The 13,594-nt window shown below is 45.4% G+C and overlaps 1 protein-coding gene across 1 annotated transcript; it reads right to left on the bottom strand.

Annotated features, from left to right (window-relative positions):
• Positions 1–4,675: 4,675 nt before the first annotated feature.
• LOC134288942 (uncharacterized) lies at positions 4,676–9,304 on the bottom strand. The gene is made up of 2 exons (XM_062854872.1): positions 8,745–9,304; positions 4,676–8,676 (listed from the first exon to the last, which is right to left on the bottom strand). Exon 2 carries the CDS (start codon positions 6,891–6,893, stop codon positions 4,920–4,922), a length of 1,974 nt encoding a protein of 657 aa, XP_062710856.1. The 5' UTR covers positions 6,894–8,676; positions 8,745–9,304; the 3' UTR covers positions 4,676–4,919.
• Positions 9,305–13,594: the final 4,290 nt, after the last annotated feature.

Below are 13,594 nucleotides of genomic sequence, written 5' to 3'. Positions count from 1 at the left end.
AAACTACAAAATCAGACTGTTGGCAACACATTCAAACATTTAAAAAATACTTCAAAATCTCAATAATTCACATCAGCTATAAAAAATCTCAAAATATAATAACATAACACACTACAAAAACGACTATAAAAAAGAATTCAACACCAACCTCAGTGTAACAACTAAGAAAAACGGTGTGATTTCTCCAGAAAAACTATCACCGAAGTGAAAAACGTTAGCTAGCCGGTGAGATTTAATGTAATCCTAACCCCAGGTCTCTACCCGAGAACGACGGATTCATTAACTCTACACCTTAAATGGGGGTCTGTTTCACTTCACGATTAACTACCCAGAACACCTTCCAGAAAGTGCTAATCGTAAATGTGAAACTCAAAAACATAAACTGGGAGTTTTCTAACCGTCAGACATTCGCCGACAACGAAAATATCCCGAAAAAGAACAACATACTATAAAAAATTCCATCCGTGCACCCCTCGTGCGCAACATAAATTCACTCAAACATTCATCCCATTCATTCAAATCACACATTCTGCCAACACTGCTGATGAACAAAAACAAAGTTTTACGGATCGGAAGAAAATAGTTGTGAAAAACCGGTTTGGTTGTGATTTTTTTTAGTGAAATTCTAGTAAAACGGTGCGAAAATTGATGAAATGTGGTTAGCTGTGCCGGTGAAACTATAAGGATAGTATAAACAAAATAATATATAAAGAGAGCAATTTTTGTGTTTATTTCGTTCGCAGGTGCACCATTTCAGCTGCCGACTGAGAAGATCGTTGCTGGGGACGGTGCTAAAAATAAACAAATCGACAACATATCGTCGATAAAGAAGGATGTGCTGTACTGGATTGATTATTAGGAAGAAGATGAAATGGAATGATAACGAACTATGCTGGATCGGAAAAGGAAGATATGGAACGGAAGTGGATTGAAACTGGAAAAGAATAAGGGAAACTGCAACTCAACTGGAAATAAGGAGACTGGAGGACTAATCAACGGCTACTACTATGAAAAAACTGAATGCAACGAGAAAAAATATCAACAAAAGAAAAAGGTAAATAAAACGTTCTAATTGGAAAATATACGTATAAAATTTCAAAAAAATAATGCTTCAATTCGACTTTTAGGTACAAACTTCAACAAACTACGGGAATCTGTACAAAACTATGAAAAAATTGGAGAAAAGATGACTTAAACTACAAACATATGGAATTTATTCGAAAAACGCAATCATGGGAAAATTAAAGGAAAAATCGTGAGTGAATTTAATTCATTTACAACTAATCTAGACTAAGTACTACCTTAAACTTTAATATAGGATTTCACTCACTAACAAACTAACTAAACTACTATTTACATAAATATTTACAATGAAACGTTTCGTTTCGCGTCAAATTCGACAGAATTGACGTTTTTTCGACCCGTAGTGGTATTTTTAGGGGAAACTAGTTTCTCGTTGTCACTCATTGAGATTTTTTCATAGCTTTTGAACATTCTGTTGGATTCTGGATCTCAATCCAAGTACTTTCGGTCCAGTTTTACAACCTTTCCGATTTCCTCTTCATGGTTCGACAAAATCGAAGTAATTTTACCCCGCAGGTGTTTTCTTCTCGATTCGTACTCATCGTAATCGGTAGTTGCTCGTAAAGAGGCACATAGCTTGAACTTCATTTAATTGTTTAGATGAGCCGAAGAGGCGGCCAGCTTTTTCAGCTGATCAGCAAAGAAAACCCCAATTCGCTTGCCTGAGTTGTCCTCCAGCTCATAGGAATGGGAACCAAGAACCTTCCTCACGACACAGGGCTCAAACTTGGGAGCGAGTTTCTTGCAAAACCCTTTCCCTTTGTCTGAGAGATCAAAGGTCTTCTTCAGCACCCTTTCCCCAGCAACATATCGCGGACAGCTAACGTTGGATCGCAGATTGTAGGTCTTCTCGTGTTTCTTATAGGCGGCCGAAAGGTTCGCCTTCACCTCTTCGAACAGCTTTTCCCTCTCCTTGGCTTCTTCGGTTTCATCCGTCTTGTCCGGTTTGAAATTGTCTCTAATTTGAGCGTACTCTCGTCCATCTGACACCTGGTTCCTCCCGAACACAACAAAGTAAGGGCTGTATTTCGTGGACTCGTGCACTGCGGTACGGATCGCGTTCGCGATGCCCTGGATCCCATCTGCCCAATGCTTATGAGCCTTTTTCAAGGTCGCCCTAATCGCTGTCGTTATCACCCTGTTAACACGCTCGGTGTTGTTGACTTGCGGATGATAGGCAGGGGTCAACCAGTGGTTGACGCCGTACGCTTTCAGCAAATCCTTGAACACCCTGGACACGAACTGGCTTCCGTTGTCCGTGAGAATGATCTCCGGAACTCCGAACAGTCGGAAAATCATATTCTCGACGAATTCTGCCAACGGTTCCGCTTTGGCCTCTCTGAACGGCTGGACGAGCACGAACTTGCTGAACACGTCCGTAGCGACTAGCAGACAGGTGCTACGATTTCGGCCGGACGCTGGTAGTGGCCCAATGTAGTCCAACGTGACGAATTGCCACGGGTACTCCACCGGCTTTTGCGACCCCATCGGAGGCGTAACATTTATATTTCCCGCTTTACTTGTCTGGCAACTAAGGCACTCTCTACAAAATTTCCGAACCTGCTGGTTCATCTTTGGCCAGACGTACCGTTCCTTGAGGGCGGCTACTGTCTTTTCGAACCCGAAGTGGGCCTTGTTGTGTTCTTCCCGAACGATGGACTCCCTCTCTGACTCGGTCGGTATTTGCTTCCACGAAAATCGCGGGTCGTTCTGACGGTTAGTACCCTTCACGTACTTCCATATTTTCCCGTCTATTACACGGTATTCCCCGTACTTCATCGGATCTGCGAGGATATTCGACGCCAGTTCGTCGTAGTCCGGATCCGGCTGGATCACCCTCACCGTCTCGATCGACCTGGACAAGCAGTCCGCGGTTATATTGTTCTTCCCTTTGCGGTACTCGAGTTCGATGTCGTAGGATTGGTTTCGAAGGGCCCACCGTAGGAGCTTGGAATTCCCAGACTCCGCTCCGATCTTGAAGAGCCACAGCAGGCTTCTCGCATCCGTTACCACCTTGAATCGAGTCCCTTCCACGTAGTGTCTGAAATTGTCGATGGCCAGCAGGACTCCGAGACACTCCTTCTCCACTGCCGAGTACTTCCGCTGGGTGCAACTGAGCTTCTTGCTGAAGTATCCGATCACTCTCGTTTCTCCATCTTGCTCCTGGACAAGCGCAGCTCCGACGGCATTATCGGAGGCGTCTGATTCAATAGAGAACGGCTTCGTGAAGTCCGGATTGGCCAGAATCGGGGCCGAGATCAGCACTGATTTCAGCTCGTTGAACGCTGCTTCCGCTTCTTCCGACCAGGTGAACTTCTTCTTGTCCTTCTTCAGAAGATCCGTGATCGGGGCCGTCACTCTGCTGTAGTTCTGGATGAACTTCTGGTAGAACCCAGCCAGGCCCATCAACCTACGAATGTCCTTCACTGATTTAGGGCGAGCGTAGTCCAGAATCGGTTGAATCCTGGAACGGTCGATGGACACTCCGCGCTCAGTCAACAAGTACCCTAAGTACATCACCTGCTTCCTACAAAATCTCGATTTCTCCAACGAAATTGTGAGCTTGGCCTTCTTCAGACGTTCCGCTACTATCTCGAGGAGTCGGAGGTGTTCCTCCAAGGTTTCCGTGGCAATCACGATGTCGTCTAGATACACGAAGACGAAGGGTTGAAGGTCAAACCCAATGACCTTGTTCATCAGGCGACACATCGTGAAGGGCGCGTTGGTTAGGCCGAACGGACAGACCTTAAAGCGGAACAATCCTTTGGACGTACGGAACGCGGTATAATTCCTACTCTCCTCTTTCAAGGGGATTTGAAAATAGGCATCCTTCAGATCTATTATAGAGTAATATTTCGCGTGTCCCAGTCTATGGAAGATGTCCTGCATGTTCTGCATAGGATACGCGTCCTTGACGGTCATCGCGTTGATCCTACGGGAGTCAAGGCAGACACGAATCTTCCCGTTTGACTTCTTCACCGGGACCAGCGGATTGGTCCACTCGCTATAACACTCCTCAATCACTCCGAGTTCCTTGAAGCGCTCGATCTCCGCATCTATCTCCTTCTGGATAAAAGGGGAACATTTGTAGATCGGTTGGTTCCTCGGCTTTGCGTCCTCCTTCAGCACAATTTCGTGATGAATCAGGTCGGTTTGACCTAGCTTCCCTGGCGCTGTAAATTCGAACCTCTTTACGGTTTCGATCAGTCTCTCCCTTTCGCTCTCTGTCAATTCATGCTCCGTTTCGATGCTTTCTGGTACCGGTTCTGCCGGGACTTCGAACGTCGGCAAATCTAGGGTCTCATCCGGTTCTCTCTCTCCCACTCTTGGTAGTTCTCCGGTTGGCTCGATGTTGAAGCACAGGTACGGTCCTGCTACGGTATTCAGTGTCTCAATCCGTTCAGGTCCGTTTCCAACGTCGATCATTGGCTGAATACCGAATGCTGCTCCGAGGATCAGAGATCTAGAGATCTGTGGAACGATTATAGTGGGAACCACCCTGGTCATACCTTTATAAGTAAACGGTATGTTCAGGTATCCCAGACACCTGTATTCTGTTCCGTCTGCTGTACTAACCCGAACGGCCGCCGGATGTACTTTTAAACCGTACTGCTCTGCCAAATTTGAAGAGTTGATGACGCTGATTCCCGCGCCGGAGTCTAAAAGCGCGTCTATTTCGGTCTCGAAAACCTGCACTCGAATGTGTGGACATTTCGTCACGCTCACCCGAATGTGGTGGATTTGTCTCAAAGGGTCAAAGTCTAAATTTGTCTTCATTGGTTTGGGAACTATTTTGACCTGAGGAGCGGTTCGATTCCCGTTAACGCTCCTCTGGATTAGTTTCCCTGGTTCGGTGTGGGCCGGTGTACGGAACACCTCTCACAACAACGGATCGTCCTTCCAAGGTTTCCACATCCGTAGCAGAAGATAACTTTGGGCCTGGAGCATTCCCTCCATCCATGGCCGTTTTGCTGGCAATTCCAGCAGGCTCGCTGACCCGGTTGAACTGCTCCGTCAGGCTTTGGCTGGCTCAAACTCTGTTGACCATTCGGCTGACTCTGGATTGATGGCTTGTTCTCCCTGGTCGGGCGCGGTCGCATAGCGTTGATCGTCGCTGAATCCTCGCTATCGTACTCCTCGTCATCGTCTACTTCCACATTGTGGACCACTCGTCGTGGTTCTCCAGGTTGCTGAAGGCTCGGATCCGCTGCATCAATCCGGTGATTGAGTTTGACCAGCTGATGCAGGTCGTTCACGTCCACGATGGATATTTTCGACCGGTAGTGCTGCCTCATGTTGTCCCAGATGACCTCAAACTTTCTCGTCCTCGACAGTGGCTTCGACAGCATTCGGTTGAGCTTCTCGATCTCGGTGACGAATGCGATGAACGATTCTCCTCGCTGTTGCTTCCTTTCCTGGATTCTCTGGCGAATTCCCTGGTCCTGGTTGGGATTTCCAAACCGGAACTTGATGAGCCTTTCGAATGTCGGCCAATCCTCGAACTCGTCCACAAAGGTAAAAAACCAGTCGGATGCCGGTCCTTCAAGCAGCAGATGGATGTCCCTCAGAAGCTGTCGTTCCGGAACTCCCTCAAGCTCTGCGATTTTGTTCAGCTTGTACAGGAAGTTCTCTACCGTCACTGATCTGGAGTCTCCGCTGAATCTGAGCTTCCACTTCTCCACTCTGTTGAGGTGGTCTCGCATTCCATAATCTCGACCACGAGCTCGTCTGTCGTCGTGATCCTGTCCACGTCTCTGGAACCCTTCCCTTCTTCGAGAAGCAAAACTACCTCCGTCAGAATCGTCTGAGTCGTCTCGTTCTCTCGTGTTCCTCATCGCCCTCTGCTGTTCCTGGGCTACCTCATAATGACGGGAGGTCTGTCCTCTTCCGCATTCGGCCGCTCTTTCCGTTTCCACCGGTTCTACTGGGCCGAATAATCCGGATAAACGTGGCCGAACCATTTCTCTTTCCGGTTCTTGTCCAACTACCTGCTGCGTACCCTGTCGCTCTTTCAGTAACCTACTGACGTTTTTCAGCAAGCCGAAAAGTTCGTCTTCTTCGGTTGAGATGTTCGGTGTCGTTCGGTTCGGTGTTCCAATCGGATTCCGAGCAGCTACGACGCGTTGGTGCTCCGCTGTGCCACCGGTTTGCGCTATCGGTGGCTCACGCTCCGTCAACATCTTTGTCACACTTTCAAGCATCCTTTCCATGTGGTTCATCCGTGCATGCACATCCTTTCCTAGTCCGCCCGTTGTGTCGTTTGGAACCTGATCCTTCGGTGTCATCTCCGCTACCTTCGGTACGGTCCCGGTTGCCTTAGGAGTGCTGCTGTTCGGAAACTGTCCCGTCTGACCTGCCCTACTTCTATCTGCGTCGTTAAGCACGTCGTTGATCTTCTCTACGTACTCGGAAGCTGGTGGCCCTATTTTGTACACTTTCATACAATCCCCGATACGACGCACTAGTTTACGCTTTAACTGCATTTCACCCTCCTGGCTAGCTAAGCACCTTTTCGCCCGGTAATAATAATGTAACAACCGAGAAACAAACCGTTGTTCCAAACCACAACGTTCAACCGCACTAACCAGATCCGTTATCCTTCCATCGATATGGTCGTACTCTTCAGAGATACTGTACGGTGAAGGATAATTTTGCAAATTTTTGAGATCTGCTTTGAACAACGTTCGCAGATATCTCTGTTTACTTGGCAGATCAAGAGCTGCAATTTTCTCATCTAAAACGCCTCGTATGAGAAGTTCATAGTCAACTTCCTCTAAATTTAAATGTTCGGCGTATGGAAACTTATCCATTTTTAAATTGTACTGAGAGTGCAAAAAATCGAAGAAAAGAAAAAAAAAACTGAGGAATGCTGCTTTAGCACTTATTTAACGAATTCAAAAACACTTCAATATAATACAAAATCAAGTCCAAAGAAATCTTATTGCTAATTTTTGCTTACTTATTCTACAAAAGGAAAATAAAAGAAAAATAAGGGGGAAAAATAAGAGTATTCTTGCTCACCAAAAACTAAAAAACCGCTACAAAAATGAGTTGTGTTTTGCCAATTCTGTTGGGCGCCAAATGTAACCCGACAGCCTTGCGAGTTTCCCGGTGACAAGTAAAAATGGCTTAAGCGCCACTCCCGAGGGAGACCACTTACCGAGATTGATGGTTGCCCGACCTTATTGAGACCCTTCAGGGTAGGGTTCAAGTTTTTCCCAAATCAATGGGCGGGAAACGAGCTGGCTGATCAGGGAAACGTAATGCCTCACGACCGAAGTCGTGCAAATAGAGAAATTGGTACGCGTGAAATTGATTTCCACCGGCGACAAAGTAAGGCTCGCGACGGTTATCATCACGGGAAAACAAGACTCAAACACCTCGAACGAATCTTCGTTCGATTGAAGAAATGTCCCTCGGTTGGATTCAGGGCCAACCTCCCCAGAAAATTACCTCAAAACCTAAAAAAAACGACCGGAAACGTGAAACTGCTTCTACATTTACCTCTTCAGATCTCTCCCACTAAAAAAACGACTCAACGGCACTTATGCTCAAACTACCCATTTATTTTCAACGCATCGAGAAAAACAATTCCACACCTATTCTGGTTCATTTCATTCTATATTTACAGCAATTCCACTTCTACTTCATCGATACCATCTTAACACTAGGCCTAGCTCTATTCATTCCCTCAGACTTTACTCTCTACCTGTCTTTCTCTCCTCTTTCTTCTTCGTGCGGTAAATTCATTTATGTGCGGTGCGACTGTTGGTGTTTATTTGCAAAAACCGTGCAATTTATAGCAGCCGACTACTTCGCATAAGCGGGCGAACGGTAGGGCGCGGAAAAAAGGATCGGTGGGGCCACGCTAGCGGTTTGACCAGACTAGGGGCGAAATTCACCATGCGCATGGGAACAAAAAAGATCGAGTACTCACGGTTTGACTTTTCTATCGTGGAGGCATCTGCGGTTGGATGTAGCTACTGCTGGCGAGTCACGTGATTGACACGCGGTGACTCCTGCTCCGGGTGTTCTCCTACCGGATCATTCGATTGCCGTGCTCAACGGCGCCTCACACGAGGTTCGTGGTCTTCTCCGACGGGATACAGCCGTCGACTCGCTGGTCGTCACCAGCGGTGGCGTCGAGGTAGCGTGCGTGCTCCTCACGCGGGGGACTCCGGTTCGAAACCGGTCGGTGGTCGCTCCAAAACTTTTTCTCACGGAAACTTCACTTCTTCACGGTATTCACGGTATGGTTGCCGATACGAAACCGGACTTCGATGTTGCCGCCCTGCCAAGGGCGCGGTAATGACGGACGCTGCCCTCTCCGGCCCACGTGTATCGCCGGGCCAAACTCCGAAGCTGGAAAGCGGGGTCGAAAACGGTCGCTAACTTGATGGTGTGGTGTGACGGGCCTCGCAACTTGCCACGAACCTGTTCAAAAAATGCCGTTGCACGACACGTGATTTACTTGCACTATTTGCACATATTAAAACACCTTCATTACCTGTCGCATCCAAGGTTCAACACTCGCGCTCAAAAACCGCCTTTCGCACAATCGCACTACGGCACTAAACTTGCCTAACAAGCTAACTGAGGGAATTTAAAAGAAAATCTAAATTAGTAAAATTCAAAGACCTTTCACGTTTCTTAAAGTTCACCTGAACTTTCACACCACGGCGCGGTAGACTAAACTTGGACCGATCTCGCCTCTTCCGCAGTCCAGAACGAAGTGGACGAGTCAAGTTCTAAGATCCTCAGAATAGGCGCGAGATATGAAAATCTTCGTCGCCGGAAATTACGCGAAATCCACGAAGTGGAATTTCGCGAAGGTCGAAAATCGCCTTCACACACACCACTTTCTCTACCCGTCCGGAGAAAGCATTCCATTTCCCTCTGAAGACCCGATCAATCAACTCGTATCCCTCCCGAACATCAATAAAAGAATTGAGGGGTCAACGATACTTGAACCCCGGTCGATGCCCGAAGCACAGACTCGATTTTAGATTTGGCTGTCGCTTTACGCTCGGCGCCAGAATTACACAGGGCACTCATTCTGTTTTTGGTATGCGGAGTGGAGCAAATGAACACATGAACTCTAATTCGATTTCACTCAACTTGAGTGATCTATATACAGGGGGTAATTCAATGGACTAGTTCAAATTCTGTACAACTTTATTTATTAATTCATTTTCTATTTCAAATATTCGTGGTACCGCCACACATCAAACAGCGGTTTTTTCGATAACTATTAGCAAAAAAAATAGTCTCAGACCATATCTGAACCGGTCTTGTGCCGGAACCGTTTCCGGGTGTTCCACCGGAAATGGCCTTATATGAAAGAGAACCAATCCCATGCATGCGATAAAACAAATAAGGCCGGAACAAATCTCATTTTCTTCTTTTGTCACAATACTCGTTGGCTCGCTAAGGGGGAGGACAATAAATAATAAATGTATTTGACGAAGAAATACCCAAACAATTCGGCAAAATCTATAAACTCATCGGATTTGTTAAGAAACTTTCTGTGCAACTCTAATTTCACCTTAAAATTTTAAAATTTCTTGAATATTTTATTGGTGTCCCCCCTCAAAACGTTGAATTTCGATCAAAATTTTCCGAGGGGGCGGTGACATAAGAGAAAATCGAAATTTGTGTCAGCCTAACGGCTTTTCCGATAACCTGATGACTAGTTATCAAGGGAGTAGGCTAAGACCACATTAGGAACTGCCGGTAATGTCGGAATTAGTTCCAGGTGTCCCTCCGAAAGCGGGCAAATCAAGGGGCAAGTCGCTTGGAACATTGTGCCAAGAGGTGCCAAGCACACCGTATTATACGCTGTGTGGCACACCGAGGCACTCTGAGGCACAATTTTGACACTTGAGTTTGGGTGAAAAAACTAGGCAACCATGTGCATTTGACCTGCAAAATTAAAACTAACAGTTGGTTGTCTTGGTAGTTGCCAAGCAAAATCTGAATCATCAAGCAGTGGCACTTCGGGGCACACTGAGGCACAATTCAATACCCGGTGGCACACTGAAAATAATTGGCGCAAGTAAAGATGTGCTCAGCGACTCCCCCTTGGGGCAAATATATAATTGAATGAAACTCATGCATGCGACACAGCAAAGCGCGGCTTTTATGATAACTTATCGCAGCTTTTTAACCCTCATTCGAAAGTTTATTAAATTTTCTCCCAAAAGAGATCTTTCAATCTATTGGTTTAGTTAAATAACTTAGTTTTCTAAAGCAAATAAGCTCGAAAGTATTGTAGTATTGTACACTAAGTGTACTGGAAATGCTATATGTTCACGATTTTTCGAAAAAAGGCTCGGAGGATCAAGTCGCATATACCAATCGTCTTAGTTCGATGATTTGAGATGATATCTGTATGTGTGTATGTATGTACGTCTGTGCCCAAAATAAGTTCACTCACTTTTAAGGTACTTCCCATTGGTCGATTTTCCGTATTATAGCTCGAACCGTACTGGAATTTTACTGTATAATTTGCTATTAAAAATGATCCAGTTTGATTCAGGCGTACCGGAGTTATGGCCATTCCAGTGATCCGGAGCAACACCGGTAGAACTGGCCGTAAATAAAACTGAATCAAACCCTATCATGCGGCACTGGAGATCACAAATTCCGCAATGTTGACCACAAATTCAAGATGGCAGCCTAATATTCAAGATGGCGGCTGTTTAATGGTGTTTTAGGCTCTAAAACCATGCAATATGGGTATAATAGGTATGGGGAAGATTTCTGAAGTCCAAAAAATGACGAACAAAATATCCAAGATGGCGTCAAAAAAATCAAGATGGTGGCTGTCAAAGGCTTGAAGCCATGAAATATTTATATATTTGATATGAGCAGATGTCTGGTCCGGAGTCCAAAAATAACAGCCACAATATCTTAGATGGAGGTCTAAGATCCGAGATGGGGAAGAAGTCTAGGGTTCAAAAATGGCAGCCAGAATATCCATGATTGCGAACTTAAATTCAAAATAGCGACTCAAAATACAAGAAGAGGGTTTTTTTTTTAAGATTAAGGATCAAACATCAAAAGCCAGTTAAGCGAATCACATCTGACCATGAAATGGATTTTTGTTAAGCAAATGAAAGTGTGATATTCATCAACATGTCACTTGAGTTTTGATGAAATGGGTTTTCGAAGGCACGAGAAAGGCGCCATCACCGCCAGGTGGATTAATTAGGGTTTTTTTCGTAGAAGACGGTCCTAAACTCCACCAGCGTGTCTTATGAGCGGATTATCCCCCCATGGTTCAGAAGAAAAAAATAACATCCTTGGACATAGAGTATTTTCTTGTCTGCCACATAATATACATGAAAAGGCCACAGTTAATAATTATCGAAGTTGGGTCGCAAAGAAAAAGAATAAAATAATTCAAAATACTCACAACTTGCCCACTACCTGTCGGAATTCGTCATTACAAAATAAAAACCCAATTTATTTCTTTTTACTTATTTTTTATACAATTCCATCTTCCCTAAACTTCTACTCCACTCCAGACGCGCACAACATTATACCATTGCATCATTATCCAAATGAATTCATGTCTTTGTATCCGGCATCCATAACTTCAGCAGTTCTGCTGAAATTCTCGCAATCGCATACAACAAACCGTCAATTATCCCTCAAACTACGTTCATACTGCTTGTACCCGCTTCCAATCACAATAATTCAAGCTCCGTCATTTCACTCGACTGCCGCGATTCTTCACTCTTCTTCAGACATAATCCCAGTTGTGCCACCGAACAGGAAAAAAAAAATACACAGAAGCGAGGAAACCTCCACGCTAGCAAAGCTTAGAATATAGCGCAATTTTTCATGCCTCAGTGCCCGGGACGACGACGGCGACAACCGCTGCCGACAAAGCCGGAATTATCCCCTCGGGACGATCAATTAGGATATTTTCTCGCTTTTGAAATGGGTTCGTTCGACCGACGCAGCCAGGAATCTAACTCACCCTAACCAGTCGTCGTCATCAAAATCGACAGAAGTGGGTCAACGGCGGCAGAGATTAGGTCCTCGTGCGACATATTTAAGTCCCCATAGTTCGAGTGCCCTTTGCCGTGCTGCGTCTTTGGTCACGACGGAAGCCGGAATCCGTGTACACCAGAACCCGGATTCCACTTTTGTCAATTCGTGAATAAATAACTTGATTTATTACAGTCCCCGCAGTCGAAGTTCCGTTCACGTTTCGTTAGGACGTTCAGCTGGAGTTGACTTTCGAGCTGCGTAGAGATGGCAAATCGACCAACCATTCGAGAAATGTAGGATTTGGATGTCGATACTTGCGGCGACGGGGTAATTGAAGGAGCATTCATAAATCGGTCGGGGATTCGGGGCTGTATTGACGACGACGTGGCAAATGAGAACAAATGGAATGTTGACAGGAAAACGGGAAAAGCAAGTGCTACCTATGGAATGTGAAAGAAGTCAGCAGAACTAGTGAATTCCTGATTCAGACAGAATGAGCTGTAATTCTTTATTAGTGGGATTGAGTTGACTACAGAGTCGCTTCCGAGGACACCGGTAGAGAACTGTTAGAATTCAGAAATACGTGTAAGTGTGAGCAAGTTTTTCTAGGGCTAGATGCTGAAATAAGGATTGATTTATGAACGTTTTGGCTTATATACTTGTTCACATGGGTTCTCCAGTTAGCCTAGTGGTTAAGGCTATGGATTGCCAATCCGGAGACGGCAGGTTCGATTCCCGTTCCGGTCGGGAAAATTTTCTCGATTCCCTGGGCATAGTGTATCATTGTACTATCCTTACAATATACAAATTCAATGCAATGGCAGGCAAATAAAGCCCTTCAATTTATAACTGTGGAAGTGCTCAAAGAACACTAAGTTCAAGAGGGACAGGCCAAATTCCAGTGGAAACGTCGAGCCATAAAGAAGAAAAATAAGAAGAAGAAGAAGAAGAAGAAATAGAAGAAGAAGAAGGAGAAGAAGAAGAAGATGCCGGGGCCCGTGGCGTAGTTGGTCACACGTTCGCTTCATATGCGGATGGTCATGGGTTTGATTCCCAGCCCCGGCACTTGCAATTTTTCGTCGGTTGCTCTTCACCGAGAGCGACTGACACTGACCCTCTTCTGATCCCCATGGCTCAAACGGACCCGGATACCTGGACATCGGCGAATTGTTACTCATAATGGACCCCCAATTGGACTGGAAAGAAACAACGGCCACCTATCATCCTTGTGCTCATCATTCTACCATGCAGAGTAGAAAAGTGAAAGCAGCAGAAAGGCAACCAGTTCGATAAAGTATAATAGAATACATAGGCTCTGTACAATACTGTAGGTACAGCTGTCAATTGAAATCGCTCACGTAGTGCCCTAATGGACAATAGAGCTGTAAATTAGGTTAAGTGATTAAGAATAAAAGAAGAAGAAGAAGAAGAAGAAGGATAAGAATTCGAAAACCGACTGTAAAAAATGTTATACTTTATACCCTGGAAAATCAAAAAAAGTTTCATTTCA

The sequence above is a fragment of the Aedes albopictus genome, chromosome 2 (assembly GCF_035046485.1).
Source record: "Aedes albopictus strain Foshan chromosome 2, AalbF5, whole genome shotgun sequence".
NCBI classification, from domain to species: Eukaryota; Metazoa; Arthropoda; class Insecta; order Diptera; family Culicidae; genus Aedes; species Aedes albopictus.
The sequence above is the reverse complement of the archived record's forward strand: the minus strand, read 5'-3'. Positions and strand labels throughout refer to the sequence as shown.